Raw genomic sequence first — 20,904 nt, 5'->3', positions numbered from 1 at the left:
CTGTAGCCCTGGCCAGGCCGTGTGTAACTCCATCTCTAAGGGCTGAGATCAAAATGGCTGTTTGTAGAACCTGCACAATGCAGCAAGCACACTCCATTCCCATCTCTCCTTTTCTCTCCTCTGCTATTACCTCACCTACTCAATGCATTTTCCCCATCCCCCAATCTAGCTCATCTGCCCCTCTTCCTCTCCCCCCGCCCCCCACCTTCCTGAACAGGAAGGATTCCCTGCCACTGAGGTGGATTTTCAAACCAGATTCCCTTCTGTTCCTTGGTCAGGCTTCTGATCAGCTGAAAGACAGACTACCAATAGCTTAACCCTCGTTGGAAAGGAGGTTTAGGGTCAACTTAGGAATTTGATGCCTAACTGCTCCTTCCACAGCAAAGGTTAAAGTGCAGCTAAGGGGGGGGGGTGTCAGAAAAGGAGGCAGGGGACATTTAAAAGGGGTCAACAATTTGAATCCAGTTTCTTTGGCGCGGTACAAACTACTTGATGAAAAGCTAAGCAGACATCCTGTCTCCCCCTCAATTTACAGGCTCCCCAAATTTCTAATACAAGCAGGGAGAGCCCTGCCTGGGCAGAATCTTAGCCACAGCCTCCTGCTCCAGAGGCAGGTAAGCTCCTCCTTCAGCATCCACACGGTAGTAGTTACAGGGCAAGGAGAACAGCATGAGCTTTAATGAGGAAGCGCACACCCGGTTATTACGGCCTCCCCCCACCCCCACTCCCCTTCCTCTCCCGGGCCCGGCTTCAACTCGGCCCACGTTGCTCTGCCCCCGGTGGGGACCAGGTGGCTTGGATCCAAGTCCTGGCTAGAGGGTTGGGGGGAAGGTCACGAGAATGGGGGGGGGGGCCAGCAAGGCCAAGCCACTGCGATAGCCAGATGGGGGGGATGGTTCACCCCCCCCAACCCCGCCCCTGCCCCAGAGCACGAGGGTCTACAGCGCCCCGCGCTCTTCCCCGCCGACCGAGTATCCTTAGTGGCCTTGACCTCGGATGTGGAGCTTCCGAGGGCCCCCCTCCCTCCGGCGCCCCAGCTCCCGGTGGCCCCGGGACGGAACGGTGAAGCACGTTGTCGGGTTTTCCCCCCCTTTTTTTGTCTGTTTGTTGGTTACCTGGGTCAGCTGCGGGACTGCGTGACGGGGGTGAGTGTCGGGGCCCGGCTCGGTCAGGCCGCGGGGATGATGCTGGCGGCGGCGGAGAGCGAGAGATGCCGGCCGAGGGATCCCGGGCGGGAGGTTGAGCGGAGCTGCTGCTGCTGCTGTTGGGACTGCTGCTGGAGCTGCTGCTGCTGCTGCTGCTAGGGCTGCGGCGGCCGCTTCCTTTCTCTCTGTCTCCCTCTAGCTCCAGCTCCCGACTCTATTTAAACAGCTGCCATCCTCCCGTGGCCACGCCACATGGGCTGACAGTTTGGCTCTTTCACGCAGGCCAATGAGCGGCCGGGCCCGGCTCCCGGAGCCGGCCGTGGGGTGATCCCAGTGCGCGGGGCTGGCGCGAGTCCCAGAGAGGGGACCCTGGTCGGAGGAGGGGGAGGGGACGCGGGGGAGGGGCGGAGGAGCGCCCCCCGGGCGGGGCCGGCGCGGGGGGCGGGGCCCAGCGGCTCATCCTCCCCCTCCTCCCTCCCCCTCGCCCCCGCCGGGCATCCCCCTTTCCCTGCTCTCCCCCACCCCCACGCCCCCGGCGGCTCTCTCGCTCGTAGCTGAATTGTCCCCGGGATGGGGGCTTGGGGGTGCTCTGCTCTCCGCTTGCCCTTCGCCAAGCCTCCGGTCTGGGCCATCCTCCCCACCCCCACTTCCACCTCCAGACCAAGCCTGGGACTCCCGCGCGCGTGATTGCGGGTGGGGTGTGTGTGGGGGAAGCGGGCCATGTGTGCAGACTGCGCCGGAAGGTCCCGGAGCGCCATGTGTACGAATGGCTCCCGGAGGGAGCCGCGAATGGGAAAGAGGGGGTGCTTGTGTGGGACAGAAAGGGGTGCACGGGTGGCGTGGCGTGGGGGTGGGGGCGCCCCGGCCTAGCTTCGCCGCGCGCGGCCGTTCCCACGCCGCCGCTTAGGGGAGAAACGGAGTGACTAGGGCTGGTGGTGGTGGTGGTGGGGGGGAAACCAGGCTCATTCACTTGGCCTCGGCCAATAGGGAGGCTAGGGGCGTGCGCGCCCCTCCCAGGCCAGGCCAATGGCGGGGCCTGTGTAGGTGTTGCTAGGCGATAGGGTGATGAGATGACTGCGTGGGTGGGGGAACCGGGCGCGAGCCCGCGGGGCTGCTCGTGTCCGGCGGTGGACGCGCATGGAAGCCGCCTTGGCTTATGTGCGGTCGTTCACCCCGGCCGAGTGCGCTCCCGCCGGGGTTACTGCAGTTCACGGGCAGGACTGAGCGGGCTCCGCGCTTCCCTCGCCCTCGGCCCCAGGGCGGGCCGCGCCCCCTCCTCGTCCAACCTCCCCAGACCCCCGGAGGAGGGCGCGCGGCCTGCTGGAGCCCATCTCTCTCTCTTTGCCCTCTGGCATCGTGCCAGTTTGTCTTGCCCGAGACCCTTCTGGGCCGCTTTTCGCCGCGAGGGCTCTGCGTCTTGCCTCCACCCCGCACTTTCCTGCCTCTCTACCCTTGGTCCGACCCCACCTGTCGGGAGGCCTTCGACAAAGGCCGGAGGCAGTTCCTGCTGCCTCGCTCCAAGGGGTGGTCTTGGCCACCCTCTGAAGCGTTAGCCCCGCGGCCCTTTCCCTCTCCTCCTCCAGCTCAGTGGGAGTCCTGATCAACGCAAACCCATTCAGCAGGTGGCTTTCTGGGTGGTGGGGTGAGACTTTTTGGGAACATTACATTTACGATTTTCGACATGAGCAGATATCTGTTCTAGGGACAACCCGAGTGAGAGGCGGCTCTTAAGCCCTTTGGTAGCCGGGTGATTTTGCGTTTGTGAAAGAAAACGTCTTGCGTTCTGTTTATAAAGCTGAACAAGATGGAGTCCCTGCCCTCTAGGAACTTACGATCTAGTAAGGGAGACAGGCTGTTTAGGAAGTAACGATGGCACACACAGCAGTGGAAAGGCATAGGTGAAATGAGAAAGGTAAAGTGTGCTTGAGAAAGGGGAGAGCCTACGTCTGGCCGAAAAGGAACGGGAGGTGACACTGGAGCTAACCAAGCCTTGAAGGATGGATGGGATTTGGACAGGATTACAGCGGACTAGGGGCATTCCAGGAGAAACGAGCTGCTTCATAGAAAAACACTAGATAGGAAAGTAGGCATTTAAGGGCAAGAAGAAATGAGTTAGTGGCATGATCTCAATTAAACCAGGTCTCTGACACTCTTAGGATTTCGTCCTAATCCCTCTTCCATAGTTCTTTGTTCTACCGGCCTCCAAGTCCTCAAAAGCTTGGTTTCTGGAAGAACTACAGTAGTTCTGGTCTCCACTCCCCTGCCCCCCCCCCCACTTCCTTTGTAGATGAATTTGTAAACTCCCTCATAAGAGAAAAAGAGCTTTATCAGACTTTAACAAATGCCTTAAAGGTGATTCAGCATGGATACCCGAAGAGGATATGTGGTACTTGAGCCATTTCTTTGTTCCCTCTCTCCAGTCACTGGTCAATTGAATGGCCTTTGTTCTATCTCCTCTCAATTTCAAGAAACTTTCATTTTCTATCTGGACATCACTAGAAATCTGAAGTTCTCAAATCAGGGCTCCCTCTTTCTCCACTGTTTTTAAAGGCAGTGTCATTTGCAGCTTTCCTCAGAAGATGGCATTGTTTTCAGTAAGTCTTACTGCCCTTTGGAGCAAAACTGGACTTTTGGGGTTCAATCTGCTCCCTTTACCTCTTGAAGACTGATGTCTTCAGTAGTGAACACCATAGGTCCCTGAAGTGCAACATATTTTATTTTCCTGAATAAAGGGCCCTTTGAAATGACCAGACATAAAGCCAAGTAGATAAATTCTAAACCTATTCTCCCTATTCCTGCTGCCCATTCAAATTTAGCTGAAGCAAACTGCTGATATATTGTATTACAGGAAGGCAAAGATGTTGTTTTCAAATCTCACTAAAGTTCTGTCTCTGATTATTCATTATATAACAAGCAGTTATATGGACTGGCAACACCACCTCAAAGCACCTTGCAAGAGTACACCGAAGCTCCTAGATACATATTGAGAAGGTTAGGGGGCTGCTTGCCTGGTTTAGTGTGAGCTACATTTTCTAGAAAAGAAAATTAACATGAAAATGATAAATGTTAACTCAAAGCCCTCTGGAAAATCTAGCTGCTTAAATCAAATTCAGTAGCTATGGGGGCAGCTAGGTGGTGCAGTGGATAAAGCACCTGCCCTGGATTCAGGAGGACCTGAGTTCAAATCCAGCCTCAGACACTCGACACTAGCTGTGTGATCCTGGGCAAGTCACTTAACCTTCATTACCTTGCAAAACAAAATTCAATAACCATTTAGTATATACTCTGTATATGATAGATTGTGGTATGTAAAAATGAAAACAGTCTCTGCTCTTAAGATTATAATCTAGTGAATAAGATGATGATTTTAATATTGTGAGGGATCCTAGAAGGAGGAATCAAAGAGTTGGTGGGCAGGGAACATGAGATATGGGAAGGTTTGTATCTTGAATTGTATCTTGAAGGAAAGGAAAGGTTGATTTAGCAGGTAGAGATGTGGGAGGAGGCCATTTCAGATCTTGAGAGACCGTAAAGCCATAGCACCATGTACAGAATGAGCATGGGTACCCGGTAGAGGGAATATCTCTGCATTGACTAAACTAAGCTGGTATTCCGCTAGGAGTAGGGAAAGGTTGAAAGTTCTGGAAAAAGACAAACTAGGAATGGGGGGGGGGGAGGAGTCGGGGTATTGGAGTACAGGGCAGGGCCAGTGTTGACCTCGGGTACTGGCTGTTTTTTGTAACAGTGGCATTAGGAATGCATGTGAGTTCCCGGAGGGTGAGTGGCAGGACCCTTGTAACAGATGTGTTGCTGGTGAAAGGAACTTTTTGCTTGCATGGGAATAGGCAGGAAACATATGCATTTGTAGCTGAATAGGCTTTAAATGTTTTCTTTTTATTATGAACTTAGCAATCATCAACACAAACATTTCAACATACAAAGAACAAAAAAGGACGATTGCATAAATGTAAATTTACAAGGTAGTGACAAACTTGACCTATCCCCTTTTCAACTTTTTTCATCTGTGTATTTTAAGTATTTTGTTGATATTTTATTTGTGCATCTCTACCACTACTTACTAAGTCATACCCCTCCCCTTAATCCCTCCTATTCCCACCCTTTTATCCCCTAATAGATAAGTATAGTCAAGCAAAACAAATCAACATATTGGTTATGTCTGAAAATGTCTCATTCTGTACCTCTAGTCTATCACCTTTTTGCCAAGAGGAAGAAAGCAATGTTTAGGCCCCTCATTCTGTCTCTGGATCCCAAGGCTACTTGTATTGGTCCTGGTTGGAAAAGACATTTGGGTTAATGCCATAAAATGGATAAGAGGCTGCTGAGATGACACAGGTGCCTAGTGTATGGTTCCTGCTTTACAAAGAGAATGATAATGAGATCTAAGGTATGCCTCTGGAAATTCAAAACCCATAGTAGGGTTGTGCCATGGAAAGAAATAAGTAGATATGTCCACAGCCTGCAGCACACTAAATGATCCCCACTATTTAGAAATAACTCTATCATGACCCATTTCTAGATGTTGGCAATAAGGCTGAGCTCATGCCTGGGAGTAGAAATGTTTGTTCCGGCCTCTTGAAATGTAGGGCTTCAAAGCAAGAAAGGACTCCACCTTCTGCAGTAAGGGATTCAGTCACAATTAATGATACTGGCTGTCCTCACTGAAGAGGACACATCTGTGGGGATAAGAAAAAGTTGGCATGGGATAATTTTGGATTGCCATGAAAATGTTTGCTTTCCTAGTATCACATCATTCTGTAGGTCTCCTTTTCAAAGTGTCCCAAGAGAGTATAGAAGACCCTTGAAAGCGTGGGGTCCAAAGGATATGGCCCTCTTCCTCTTGCAAGGTTGGCACTGAGAAGCTCTATCACAATACTGGTTAGACACTGTGAGGGAAAAATACACAAGAAACGCTTCTACTACAGACGGACATCTTCCACCTATTCTCTCTTACCAGGCTTTCTAAAAGAAAGAAAGCATGTCCATCAAACAAACAGGATGGCAGGTATAGCTGGGCACTGCCCATATATCCTAGAAAGAGAAGAGCAGTCACTGGATGTGTCTGATAACAGAGAACCAAGCTCAGTGTAACAGTAGAGCACTTTTGCTACTGTTACCCAGGAAGTAAGAGATTTTTATGAGATTCTTTAGTTTTGATTCATAGTATAAGCATTTATGCCACATAGGACAGCTCACAACATACCATCAAGACTAATATAAAAGCTAAGATGCTTGTTAATTTTAATTAACTCTGTAGGCAACACTAATAAAGCCATCTCCAACAGAATGTGTAACATAGGAGTTTCTACTCTGAATCTAGCAACCTAATTTCCTGCCTTGCTCCTCCATCACAATCACAACAACAGAGCTGTCCACAAATTCCAGTATGGAGACTCCAATTCTAGATCCTAGCCCTGGAGAGAGAGGAGCTGGGCACTGTCACAGTAAAGTTAGTCTTTCACATTATAGTTCCTGATTTTTGATGATTTCTGAGTAATTTTGGGTTTTGCAGCATGGGGCTTAGAGGGCTTGGTAGATTTTGGTCTTGGTTGGACCTCCAACTTCATCCCTTCAATGGTAAAAGCTCTGGGAGTCCCTACTGTATCTTGGTTCAGTTCTTGGAGGCTGTCAGCTGCCCTTGGTGCTGGGAGCTCCACTGTGTAAAGAGAAAGAGAAAAGAGTTTTGTTAAGACTATTGAGACTAAAAGATGAAATAAATTAAAATTTAAAAACATCTTAAAAAATTAAGGTTAACAGGGCGTGTGATTATAGTATAAGCACGGATAAGAAAACGAAGCTCTGGATGTATTAAGGAACTGTCTGTGGGTTTACAATTCTTTTCCTCCTCCCTTCACCAGCAGGATCTCTTGAATCTCCTGAATTTCTTTAACTGGAGCCAGGACAAACTGGAGAGCCTACAGAAGCGGCTGTTGCAACTGTCTTGCACAACAGCTTTAGCTACTGTGTCCTGTCCTCAGTGTCCTGGGGGACAGGAGGTCCTTGTGAACATGTGCTTTTTAAATGCTTCCTGATCCAGCCTTAGCCCTGCACTCTCCACTGGGGCACTCAGGACACTTGGACCTAGAGAAACACAAGTTTTTGTCGTGACTATTTCACAACATGAAATAGAAACCTCAGATTTTGGTCCCATTCTAAGGCAAAAGAAAGAGAAATGTGCACTTTTGTGGTTAATAGTTTACTTGAAATTTCACCTGTAAGGAAGCTTTTCACTAGCTCTCAAGTCAGTTAGTAATAAGCATTTTTGTTAAACACTTACTATGTGCCAGGCACCATGCTGAAGATACAGTCAAAAGACAGTCCTTGTCCTCAAGTAGCACATAATCTACTGGCACCATGATCTGATGTGCATATTGTCAAAATGCAGTCTAGTAGCCCACAGTGGCCATTAACCTCCTATTGGCTGAACAACAGCTAAGCCAATAACAAGAATGAAAAATGTCTGAGTCAACTGTCTGCTTTTCTATGAGTAAGTTCAAACATTGCACCAGGAGAAGTTGGCTACTTCAGTCAGTCCCACTTCACGTGGCTTAGATCAAGCAAGAGAGCTGGAAAAAGGAAATGTTGGAAAATTGTAATTGGCTAGTTCTTCAACCACTTCATCTTTTTCCCTTTGTCTTTTATAAGTAAGTAAGAATATTCCTTGGTGATTGAGAAAATAAAGTCCTTGGGCTGGTTGAAGGCTTGCAAAATGAATCCATCTGTGTCTTGAGACGGGACAGTATGCCACTCCAGAAAAACAGCTTTTTTTCTTCCCTGAGAAATTTCCAGTGGTCTCCCTTACCTTTCTTAACATCATATTAGCCTCCTACTACTAAGATGATGCTTCTGATCGAGAATCACTACATGCATCGCTGCATTTTAATTTTTTGTTGTTATTGATCTATATATCCCTCTGTTGCTCTCTACCAGTGATATGCATTCAAGACTGTGTTCAGAGGTGAAGTTTGTGGCCATGATGCAGAGCAAAATTTAACTGACCCATGTGGAAACGGAACCTATGACCTCTACCTTGGCATGAACTCTTTTAAAACCTGAGCCAACGAGACACAAAGTAAAAACAGCCAACTGGAAAAGACATAGGGCACAATCTGAGCAAGAGGAAATAGATGATCGAGGTATATCCTATAATGAACGAGTTCGTTATCTAGTAAGTTTGTTTTTTCTAAGTTGATCCAATCCCCAAAGCTCAAAAGAAAGGAATTATGCATCAGTTATAGATTAATTATAACTTAATTAACCTCTAGAAAATTTTACTACTTGATATTCCTGTTCAACATTCCTCCTCCCAACCAAACCCACATATTCACTGTAAGGAACATAAGTGAGCGGGGAAGTCTTGTGACTTAGGATCTAGGTATAGGGTTTCTCCATTACAGGGACGCTATCCAAACCACCACCTTGTAAAAGAAGACAAGAGTTCTACCTTGTCATTTAAAAGAAAAGAGAATGGGAAAAAATCAGACAAAGTATAGACTTTCAAGGGAAAAAAGACTCTTAATGAAATAGAGGACTTTCAAGTATTTCTGATAAAAAAAAACAGAGCTAAGTAGGAATTCTGAAATGTGAGCAAATGGAAGGAGCTGTATGACAAAAGTACTAAAATTCTAATGGGGAGAAGAAACAAGGATTTTCATCAGTTAGGGATATGGAATATTATTACACAGTAAAAAATGAAAGAGATTATTTCAGAGAATCATGGTTAGCATTAAATAATACAGAGCGAAGTGAGCAGAAACAGAAGAACAGAAATACTGTAAACAAAAAAATCCTGAAAAAAATTCTGGTCAAAGCAATGACCAACCACATCTCCAGATGACTTATAATGAAGCATGTTTTTCATCTGACAGAGAATGGTGATGGACTCATGGTGTGGAAGGAGTCAAGTTTTTGGACATGGCCTTGACATGGATGCGTTTTACTTGATTATGCTTATATGTTACAAGGATTCTTTTTTTTTTCTTTTTGTTTTTAATTGAGAAAGGGAGGAGGGAGGGAGGGAGGGGTAGCAATGATGGTGCCAAAAAAGAGGGAAAAATAAGGTCAAAGAAACATTTAAAAATGTGTTTGACCCGTACTGGCTGTGTTACCCTGGGTAAGTCACTTAACCCTCATTGCCCCACCAAAAAAAAATGTGCATAGAGGGGTTCAGATGGAAATTCAGAAGGAAGCAAAGACAAGCAGGGCAGTTTTGAAAGTAAAATGTTGGATTTGTTATACAGTATACTTTTTAAAAAGGAAAGTGGTAGGGAATATAAATTCACAATGTTTCTACTTTGTATATGGATACACTTTTTTGTATTTTTAAGTTCAGGATAAAAAAATTCCAATTATTGTCAATTTAAAAAATTGATTATTAAATTTTTTTTGAAAATTGGATTAAAAAAGAATTTTAAAAAATTATGTCAGGATTAAAAAATAAAAAATAAAATTGTGTCAGGAGAGCTATAGTAAACAGTCACAGGTTAGAGCTCCGGGTCTGAGGGAACAGGGACTTCTAGATCTCTAAACATGAGGAGGCTGAGGGCAGTGGAAAGGGGAAGACTTCAAAAGGTGAGGAGGATTCCCAAAGGTAATTAATAAGGAATACAAGAGAAAATCTAAAATACTGAAAGATATGAATGAAAACCTAGCCTACAAACATATATACCAGTAGGGAGGGTAATAAAGACAGAAGGAAATTTAATGATTAAATCAAAGGACATATTATTGTGAAAAATGTAAATTGTCATCTTTTCTTTGTGTCTCCTAATGCTTACAGTCTGTTGCAGCTTTGGCCTATCTAGTCATCTAATCTCCCTTCATATACTTGAAGAATGCTATTTAGTCCCTCTCCAACTTTTTCTAGAGTAAATAAATAATTTTAGTTCCTTTGGCCTTCTTTCAATGGATTTATTAACCAAACATTTCAAATCAGCTTTTTGCCTTCTTGCTCCCCTCCAGGTTCTCTCATGCTTCTGTTGCATGCCCTGAGCATGGACACAGTCCTGTACTAAAGAGCTGATCAATGTTGACAATAAGGATAAGGATTACTGGACAGTTCTTGAATGTACTTCTATTTACTTTTGGAGCAACTCCAAAATAATTCTAGTCTAAATTATAGTGCTGTAATGCTGTTTATTTCTTCTCCACAAAATAGGCTATTCTCTATCTCTATTCAACTTTATCCTCACGAATATAACAATATCTGACCACTTCATTCTCTGATTGATAGAGCAACATAATGAAGGGAAGCAAAGTTGTCTGGTGGGAAAGACTCATATGGGGAGTCAGGAGCCCTAGGTTCTAGTCTTAGCTTTAGCAATGACGTGATATTGGGTGAATTACTTAAGCTCTATTTAACTCAGATTCCCTATCTGCAAAATGGTAACAATAATATCTACAATTGGAAGGCAGTCTGTAAATCAGAAGTACTATTAATTTTCTGCTAGAAGGAAGGAAAAGGAACTACAGTGAAAGATCTAACCCTGAAGCAGAGCCATCTCAGGTAGTACAGCAGCTCACCCCATTTCCTCCTGTGCTGTCCCATTTCTAACCAAAAGTCCCAGTAGTGTAGTGAGGGCCTTGCTCACAACAGCTTACAAACCCACATCATAAACTAGCAAGGTGAGTTCTGTCTTAGTTAAATTTCTCTTATTTATGTTCTTGGTAATCCTTCCTATAAATTAGATTGCTCTGATTCCCCTTACAGAAAAAGACTTGGCTATATTAACTCAGGAAGGGAAGGGAATAAAGATTTTTACAGTGCCTATGTGCCAGGCACTGTGCTAAGTGCTTTTTAAAAAAACAAATATATTTTGCTGATCTAAAATCTCAGATCTTGGAAGAAAGATGTATCCAGGGAAGAGAAAGTTGTAGTTTGCTTGAGAGAAGAGATAATTGAAAGAGTAACTTGAGATAAGGCTGGAAAGTGGGATCATGCCATATTTGTAGAGGGTCTTGATGCAAAAGAGTCTGAACTCTATTAGGGAACATGACAAACATAAGGAACATAAGGAAGATTAATCTGGCAGTGATATAAAGGATGGATTGGGGTGAGATGAGGGGTGGGGAATGAAGACTGAGAAAGCTTGTTAGAAAGTTATTTCAAAATCCCTTTTGAAGAGGGATAGGATGAAAGAAGATGGATAATAGAATAAATATCATGGGGAAGGGAATAGGATGGAAGGGAAACAGTTAACAATAGTAATCATGAAAAAGAGAAAAGGGGGAAAATTGTACAAAAAATATTTATAGCAACTCTTTGTGGTGGCTAAGAATTGAGAATCAAGGGAATATCCATCAACTGAGGAATGACAGGTATATGATTGTGGTGGAATGGTCTTGTGCTATAGGAAATGACAAACAGGATGATCCCAGAAAAACTTGGAAAGACTCATGAACTGATGTATAGTGAAGTGAGCAGAGCTGGGAGGACATTGTGTATAGTGACAGCAGTATTGTTCAATGAGCAATTGTGAATGACTTAACTACTCTCAGCAATGCAATGATCCAAGAAAATTCCAAGGGACTAATGATGAAGCTTACTATCCACCCTCATAGAAAGAACTGATAAAAAGAACACTTGTGGATTGTACATATATAACCTGGTTGCTCTCTTGTGGAGCGGGAAGGAAAGGAAAGGAGGGAGGGAGAAAAATTTGGAACTCTAAATCTTATAAAATGAATGTTGAAAACTACCCTTACATGTAACTGGAAAAATAAAATAAATGTTCGTTGCTAAAAACAAAAACAAAAACAAAAGGTTATTTCAGTATTCTAGGCAAATGATGTTTCTAGGCTTATACTAGGATGAAAGTGGAAATAAGAGTATGGAACAAATGAGAGAGTGGTTGCTAAGGAAGAATTGATAGGATGTATAATATCAAGAGGAAGTCCAGTTAAGACATGGTATTTTGTGATGACCCAGCCCAACCTAACATGTTGTACAGTGACTTGTCAATCATGGATACTGATGGCTTGCCCCACAGTGAACTTCATTAGGGTTCTCTGAACAAAGAAAGGACATAGAGACCTTGCTGTTCTGGAGCTGTGAGTTGCCTTGGCCATATATGTTCCCTATACATGTGACTGACTACCATTAAATCCACTCTCTTCACAGCAGACTGTTTTTATGGGAGAATATGCCTGAGATTTTTAGGTGAAAATATTTTATAACTACTTTTTTCTGCTATACTAGTTGAGTCAATGCCCTTTCTAAAAACTGAATCTACTGGTTGATTGTTCATGGGAAAAACAGTGGTAGGGGCTCATGAGCTACAGTATCAGGAGAAATCACCTATACGGTTACCTCTAGAACGTTGAGTCTAACTCAACAGGACTCATTATCTTTCCCTCAAAACTTTTCTATTACTGTTGAAGGTACTGTCATCTTCCCAGTCACCCAGGTTTACAACCTGTGTCATCTTGGACTCTTCACCCTCTATAACTAATCCATTGCTAAATCTTATCATTTCTACCTTCGCAACATCTCTTGTATATGTCCCCTTCTCTCTACTCACACAGCCACAACTCCAGATCAGGTTCTCATTACCTCTCAACTGGGTTACTGAAATAATTTTCTACTTGGGCTTTCTGGTTCAAGTTTCTCACTACTCTGCTCTGCTGCTGAGGTGATTTTTCTGAAAGGTAGACTGGACAATATGACCTCCCCCGCCCCCCCCGCCCCATTCAATGAGCTCCAGAATGGCTCATTACTATTTCCAGGCAAATATAAATCCCCCTGCCATATAATGCTCTTCATAACCTGGTCACTCCATCTTTTTCCATTTTAATCCCCCTCCATGTACCCTTGACCCTTCATCTCCTGTGTCTATGCCTTTGCATTGGCTGTCTCTCATCCCAACAATGCTTTGCCCTTTCACCTCTGCCTTGTAGTTTTCGTGGTTTCCTTAAAAACTCAGCTCCAGTACCACCTTCTTCTTCCCTGTTCCCCCAAACTGCTAAGACTACCTTTATCTACCCTACTTTATCCACCATATGTCTTGTATGCACCGACTCATTTACATGTTTTTCTCCCCATTAGAATGTGAGCTCTTTGAGGGCAGGATCTACCTTGCCCTTCTTTGTATCCTCAGTACCACATAGTAGGCACTTAATAAATATTTTTGATTATCCACTGTACCACCTAGAAACAATGCTTGAGTAGAAAGGAACAAATCTTTAGATAATAGAATTTCAGATGCTGTGGAAGGTTGCTTGCTGCTGCTGTTGTTGTAAAGTTGTTTCAACTGTGTCCGACTCTTCATGACCCCATTTAGGGTTTCCTTGGCAAAGATAGTAGAGTGGTTTGCCATTTCCTTCTCTAGCTCATTTTACAGATGAAGAACTGAGGCAAACAGGGTGAAGTATGTCTGAGACTGGATTTGAACTCAGATCTTTTTGACTCCAGGCCTGGTACCCTATCCACTAAACTTCTAGCTGCCTCTATGGAAGGCTGCTTAGGGATATGTTTTTAGGCCATGGAGTAACTAAAGTGTACACTCCTCTCTTACCATCAGAGTTTAGCATTTAATTGTTCCTTTAATTGTTTCATGAATATTAATATTATCTCCCTTGCCAGAGAGGAATCACGCCTTATGCTTTAAAAATTAATTTGTTGGCCAATCATTTAACAAACATTTGTTGTGCAAACTACTGTGCTAGGTACCGTGTGATTAAGACTTGACCCCTGTACCCAGTGAGATTAACATGTGGTAGAGGAGATAAGGGTATCTGTATCTATATCCATATCTGTATAGATATATCTCAATAGTTCTATGCACAGAAGAGAACAAAACTGAGGAAGAACAGCTGCACTATATTGAGTATACATGGAGGAGATCCATGCTGGAGATGACATAATTGTGACGGCATTAAGGGATAGATTCTCAAGATATTTAAAGGAAGAGAAAATAGCAAAAGCATCGGGGAAATAAACCTTGGTCCTTCTTTCTATCAAAAAAGCAATTAAAAAAACACACACAAAAAAACCCAAGTAACGGGGCAGCTAGGTGGCACAGTGGATAGAGTACCAGCCCTGGAGTCAGGGGGACCTGAGTTCAAATTCAGCCTCAGACACTTGGACACTTACTAGCTGTGTGACCCTGGGCAAGTCACTTGACCTCAATTGTCTCATCAAAAAACCAAACCAAAACAAAAAAGCAAAACAAGTAACTACTGTCGAGTATGTCTTCTTTCCTACCTTATGGGGGGGAAATTTTTATGAGAGTAATTTATTACCCATTGAAGGCATCTTAGATGATAGTATTAGAGAGTAACAGGATTCCACAATAGACTACATCTTTTTCATCATGAAACTGACTAAAAGATGTATAGAGAATGTAAGATTCCACTGTGTTAGCTGACTATTAAAAAAGGGCTTTTATTAGATATAGCAAAATGCTGCCTTAGAGGCTTCTCTATGAAAAGGTGTCTCCCACGAATATGTAAAATGTTTTTTTCTATTCTGTTATTTTGTTAGTTTTTATCCTGTTAATACTTTATTCTATTTTTTTATTAACCAATACCAATAACCATATACAAAGCAGAAGAGGAAAATAAGATTGGGAAAGAAGCTGCAAATCTGTATTATGAACGGCTTGCTTTTTTCTTTAAATATATAATATATTCAGCATGCTCTCTCCAAAACTGTCCTGCTTGTCTGTTTTCTACTGAACATTATTCTCTTTTCTCCTATGCATTAAAAATGATTCAATGACCCTCTTTTCTTACTTTTCTTTTTTTTAAACTTCAGTAACCTCATTGCTAGCCTTTCCCTTCCTTTCCAGTTCCCCATCCCCCAAACTGAAGGAAAGAAAAATAAAACTCTTGTATTACATAGTCGAGCAAAGCAAATCCATGTATTGCTCACATCCAAGAATGTATGCCTTTTTCTGAACTTTGAGGTGGTATCCCTCTCTGTCATTTAATTTTTAGTCCTTTGTAACCATACATTGATCAGGATCCTTAAATCTTTTAAAAGTTGTTTACTGTTACCATGTTGTTATTATTGTGGGAATTGTTCTCTGGGTCATGCTCACTTTACTTCTTTTGTTTTGTTTTGTTTTTTATTGAATAGAACTTTATTTTCCAAAATATATGCAAAAACAAATTTTAACATCAATCCTTTAAAAATTGGTGTTCCAACTTCTCCTCCTCCTCCATTCCCACCCCCCACCCACCAGAACTCAAGCATTTCAAAATAAGTTATACATGAGCAGTCCTGGAAAACATTCCCACATTAGCTAGGCTGTGAGAGAAAACAGTCAAAAAACCCCCCAAACTTCTCACTTTACTTCTACATCAGTTTATACCGTTTTCCCAGGAATATCTGAAAAACGCTTTGATAATTTCTTACAGCACAATAATATTCCATTATATTAATATAACCAACTTATAATAACTCCCAGCTTTCCAGTTATTTGCCACTAAAAACAAGACTATAAATATTTTGTACTTATGGGTTCTTTTATCTCTTTGGGGCACATACATAGTAGTGGTATTGTTGGGTTAGAAGGATTATAAAGGTTAATGAATTTTTGAATATTGTTCCAAAGTTACTGGACAAATTCACAGCTCCACCAACAGTATATTAATGTGTCTTGTTTTCCCACAACTCCTACAACAATTGTAATTATCCTTTTTTGTCATTTTTGCCAATCTGATGGATATGAAGTGGAAACTTAGGATTGTTTAAATTTACATTTTTCTTAGTAATTTGGAGCATTTTTATGTAATTGTTGGATTTCTTTCTTTAAAAACTACCTGTTCATAGCTTTTGGTAATTTATCTTTTGGGGACTAGATAGTGTTCTTATAACATTCCAATTTTATGTGATCAAAATTGTCCATTTTATTTTCTGTTTAATTCTCTAACCTGTTTGGCCACAAACATTCCTCTATACAGTTACACTATGTTTTCTTCCTTGCTTTTCTAATTTGTTTATGATTTGACCTTTTATATTTAGATCATATATTTAATTGGAATTTATCTCAGTATATGGGGTGAGATGTTGGTCTAAATCCAATTTCTTGCTCAAAGGATATGAACAGGCAGTTTTCTGATTAAGAAATCAAAGCTGTCTATTGCCATATGAAAAAATACTCTAAATCACTTTTTTTTTTTTGGGCGGGGCAATGAGGGTTAAGTGACTTGCCCAGGGTCACACAGCTAAGTTAGTGTCAAGTGTCTGAGGCTGGCTTTGAACTTGGGCCCTCCTGAATCCAGGACCGGTGCTTTATCCACTGCATCACCTAGCTGCCCCCTCTAAATCACTAATGATTAGAGAGATGCAAATTAAAACAACTCTGAGGTACCACCTGATACCTATCAGATTGGCTAATACGACAAAAAAGGCAAATAATAAATGTTGGAGAAGCTGTGGAAAAATTGGAGCACTAATGTATTGTTGGTGGAGCTGTGAACTGATCCAACCATTCTGGAGAGTGGTTTGGAACCATGTCCAAAGGGCTATAAAGCTTTGCATACCCTTTGACCCAGAAATACCACTATTAGGACTTTTTCCTAAAGAGATTATAAAAAAGGGGAAAGAACCCACATGTACAAAAATATTTATAGCAACTCTCTTTGTGGTGGCAAAGAATTGGAAATTGAGGGGATGCCCATCAATTGGGGAATGGCTGAACAAGGTGTGGTATATGAAAGTAATGGAATACTATTGTGCTATAAGAAACAATGAGCAGGCAGACTTCAGAGAAACCTGCATGAAATGATGAGTGAGATGAGCAGAACCAGGAGAACATTGTACATAGTATCAACAACATTGTGTATTGATCAACTGTGATAGACTTGATTCTTCTCAGCAATACAGTGGTCCAGGATAGTTCCAAAGGACTCATGATGGAAAATGCTCTCCAAATCCAGAAGAAAAAGAACTGTTAAATCTGGATGCAGCTCGAACCATACTATTTCTATTGTTTTTTGGGCTTTTTTTGGTGAGGCAATTGGGATTAAGTGACTTGCCCAGGGTCACACAGCTAGTAAGTGTCAAGTGTCTGAGGCCGGATTTGAACTCAGGTCCTCCTGACTGACTCCAGGGCTGGTGCTCTATCCTCTGCACCACCTAGCTGCCCCTATTTCTTTTGTTTTTGTTGTTGTTTTTCTTTTTGTTCTGATTCTTCTCTCATCATGACTAATGCAGAAATATATTTAATGTGATTGTACATATATAACCTATATCAGATTACTTGCTGTCTTGGGGTGGGGAGGGAGGGGAGGGATGGAGAAAAATTTGAAACTAGAAATCTTATAAAAATAAATGTTGAAAATTATCTCTAAATGTAACTGGGAAATAATAAAATATTTATATGGGGAAAAAACAAAAACAAATAATCCAATTTCTTCAAGACTGCTTTTGTTATGCCAGAAATTTTGTTGAATAGAAAGGTATTGTACCAGAAGTTGGGGGACACTGTTATGGGAAAGATCCAGCCTAGAGTCCAAGCTGAAGAAGGATTCCCTATATTTGGTAGTGTTAGGGCCAAATTTAGTATGGGGAGTTAATTGGGCAGCTTGCCGTAATATTGGGGTTCAGAAAATAATGGGGGACCTCTAGGTCCAGAACTTCCCCTTTTCCAAACTGCCTCTTTTCCAGTTGTCTCCCAGACTAATAAGAAAGGAGATTAATAGCCTCTTTTTCACAAACAAATCAGGGTTTATTAATGGCAACAAAATTTATAACACAAGTGGAGGGTAAAAAGGCCAGGGATCATGAGAAAGGGGATAGAGATAGTTAGAGTCTAAATCTCTAGGGGGAAAAAGGCCCCCAGTACCTTGAATAAGCTCTACTTCCTCAGCTACTCAGAACAGCTTAGGTCTGGCAAAAACTAACTCAAACACTAAACTTGTTTCCAGCTCAGCTGGCTTAATGAGCCAGCCTTGCTGAAAGGAACACAAACTCACCACCACCTGGCATCTGCAGTTCTGAGGAGAATCAGCTTCGCAGTGTCTCTGGGTTAGGTCCGAAGATCAAACATACCAGCACCTCTCTCTATCAACCTTCCTCCTCCCATCTCTCTCTGAGAGTCCTCTCTCCCCCTTCCTGCCTTTCTTACAGTTCTATAGCCAGGCTGAGTCTCCAATTGGTTTAACATACCCCCTTGGCTGTCCCTATTATAATTTGGCCAGGCCCATGTGGGCATGGGGGAACTCCAGATGGGGGTTAGGTACTTAAGTTTGATACTTTGACTCAATAAATGTTCTTGGTGTTGTTTGTTCCATAATCTCTCTCTCTCTTTTTTTTTTTTTTTGCGGGGCAATGGGGGTTAAGTGACTTGCCCAGGGTCACACAGCTAGTAAGTGTCAAGTGTCTGAGGCTGGCTTTGAACTCAGGTACTCCTGAAACCAGGGCCAGTGCTTTAACCATCTAGCTGCCCCCATAATCTCTTAAAGTACACACCCATCTTCTCTTAGGCTTTTAGAACTTGGATCTTTTCTGTCTGACCACGATGAAGCAAAGATGGGGTTATAAAAACTCCAAATCACAATTAATTCCTTACAGTAGTTTTCTAGATGTTCTTCTTTGTAAATGGCATTGTGCTGATTATATCAAGCTCTTGAAACACTGCAGGGATTCCTGGATGAGATCCATAGCCACTCAAAGAATTTGGCTAAACTGTGTGAATACACAGGAAAAACTAAGTGGATGAAGACTGCCCAGTGTCTAAATTATGGTATGATATTACATAGACAAAGTATAGAACACGTCCATCAGGATAAGTATCTTGGTTATTCAAAATGAATTGAACAGAAAGAGAAAAGTGAACTGGACTGCCTCTGAATATTTGCAGTCCTTTTAATGACCCCAAGATTTCCCCTGCATCAAAGGCCCTTCTCTTTTTAATATCAATATTCCTCTAGTGTTTGTCTTTGCATGGAACACTACAGTTTCTGAATAAATGAAAATAAGCAGGGGGCAGCTAAGTGGCACAATGGATAAAGCACTGGCCCTGGATTCAGGAGGACCTGAGTTCAAATCTGGCCTCAGACACTTGACACTGACTAGCTGTGTGACTCTGGGCAAGTCACTTAACCCTCACCGCCCCGCCAAAAAAAAAAGTTTCATCCAGAAGGCAACGGAGAGATGCATGGTGGTATGGGTAGGCTACAACACATTACAAACAGAAAAGTATGAAAAAAGTGGAGTAAAGAGCGTCATCAAAGAAATTTATGGAGGGTTCTAGTAAATGGGGTGATAGGAAAGTTTATAGCTGAGCCTACCAAAAAAACACCAGATGAAGCAATGGTCAATTAAAACAAAAGGGAAATACTGCAAGCACCTCCATACAGTTTAAGACTACACAAAAGAAGATACCTGTAAACCTATGGTGTTTTGGTCAGGGATTTCTTGCTAAGGGGTCCTGAAGTTAGCATAATCCCCAGAGCAGATCACTGAGCAAGAACATGGGCAGAGGGGCCCGTGTAATGCATGAATACCACAGGGTCCTCTAGGAGACCTGAAGCTAGTACCTAACTGCATAATCTGCCATTATTCCAGAAGGCGACAAAACTACTCCTGGATCGGTGATCACACAAGAGTAAAGTGCTGGAGAAAGGGCTGGCATCAAGGCTTGTGTCCTGTTGGGCCATCAGACTTAGGCAGAAGCCAAGAAGCAGGGGACAAGATCTGGCCCCAGCCCCTTGATCCAGGTCAACACTATGGAATAAGGCCCAGAAAGGGACCCGAAGTAGCCACCCTGTGGTAGGAGTAACATCTGCCGTGGAGGCTAGGCTAGTTTTTCCTAAAAAGGCACTGAATAGTCCTCAAGACTTAATTGGTTCAGGAGACTAAGGTTCTGGCTATTAACATAGTTCCTGGTGGCATAAGTATAAAACCTAGATAGACCATGAAGTCAAGATTGACTTATGGAACAATGGATAGAATGCAGGGCCGGGAGTCAGGAAGACTCATCTCCGTGAGTTCAAATCTGGTCTTAAATACTAACTAGCTGTGTGACTCTGGGTAAGTCACACCCTGTTTGCCTCAGTTTCCTTATCTTTAAAATAAGCTGGAGAAGAAAATGGTAAACCATTCCACCATTTTTGCCAAGAAAATTCTAAATAGGATCATGAAGAGTTAGACATGACTGAAAAAATGACTGAACAACAATTGGCCAACACACTGAATCAATGTTGTATTCTTGCTGATCATTTTTTCCATGATATGGCTAAATAAGGCTCCTTTTATTAGCTATTAGGTGATATCTGAGTATCTCATTTTGTTCCAATTCCAATCCTGAATCACCAGACTGTCTGGCCTGAATCAGGCCCAGCCTACAACACACTCTATCTGGAATTGCAGTAGTGTAGCAACAGCAGCATCCGTACTACAGAGGGGATAAAACCAGGGCCCAGCTATTCCATCCAAGATTGCAAGAGAGGATAGAAACTGGCCCCAGCACAAAGTATCAATCCAGAAACTTTCACTGGCAACATTAGTAAACAGAAGAAAATCCCATTAATTCCACAGTAGGTACAAGTAAAGCCTCAGAAAAAGAATGGCTTGGCCATAAGGATTCTAAGATGAACGGAGTAAGTAAAGCGAGAGACAAAAGGTGAAATTGGTGCTTTAGAGGAAAAAACTGGTTTCTCTGAATGTGCCCCCTCTGCTGTTTCTTACAGATCAATATTTCATTATATCCATAAAGCACAATTTTACCCATTCCCAATTAATAGGTACCCACATTTGTTTCTAGTTCACGAAAACTTTTTCTTGTTCACAGTT

At 42.8% G+C, this 20,904-nt stretch overlaps 2 protein-coding genes across 4 annotated transcripts in view; both read right to left on the bottom strand.

Annotated features, from left to right (window-relative positions):
• Positions 1–1,357, bottom strand: part of FASN (fatty acid synthase) — a 55,784-nt gene extending 54,427 nt beyond the window's left edge. The window contains 1 exon segment of the mRNA XM_044004090.1: positions 1,116–1,357. The gene's annotated coding sequence lies outside the window, so the exon portion shown is untranslated.
• A 3,668-nt stretch (positions 1,358–5,025) lies between these two features.
• CCDC57 (coiled-coil domain containing 57) overlaps positions 5,026–20,904 on the bottom strand; it is a 221,215-nt gene continuing 205,336 nt past the window's right edge. For all 3 annotated transcript variants that reach the window (XM_043962564.1, XM_043962563.1, XM_043962565.1), the window contains one exon: positions 5,026–6,819. In XM_043962564.1, the coding sequence (XP_043818499.1) occupies positions 6,614–6,819 (206 nt within the window). In that variant the 3' untranslated portion in view covers positions 5,026–6,613. The remainder of the gene's footprint in view (positions 6,820–20,904) is intronic.

Source organism: Dromiciops gliroides, chromosome 4, assembly GCF_019393635.1.
Source record: "Dromiciops gliroides isolate mDroGli1 chromosome 4, mDroGli1.pri, whole genome shotgun sequence".
NCBI lineage: Eukaryota > Metazoa > Chordata > Mammalia > Microbiotheria > Microbiotheriidae > Dromiciops > Dromiciops gliroides.
Note: the sequence above shows the minus strand (reverse complement) of the source record. Positions and strands in the feature narration are given on the sequence as shown.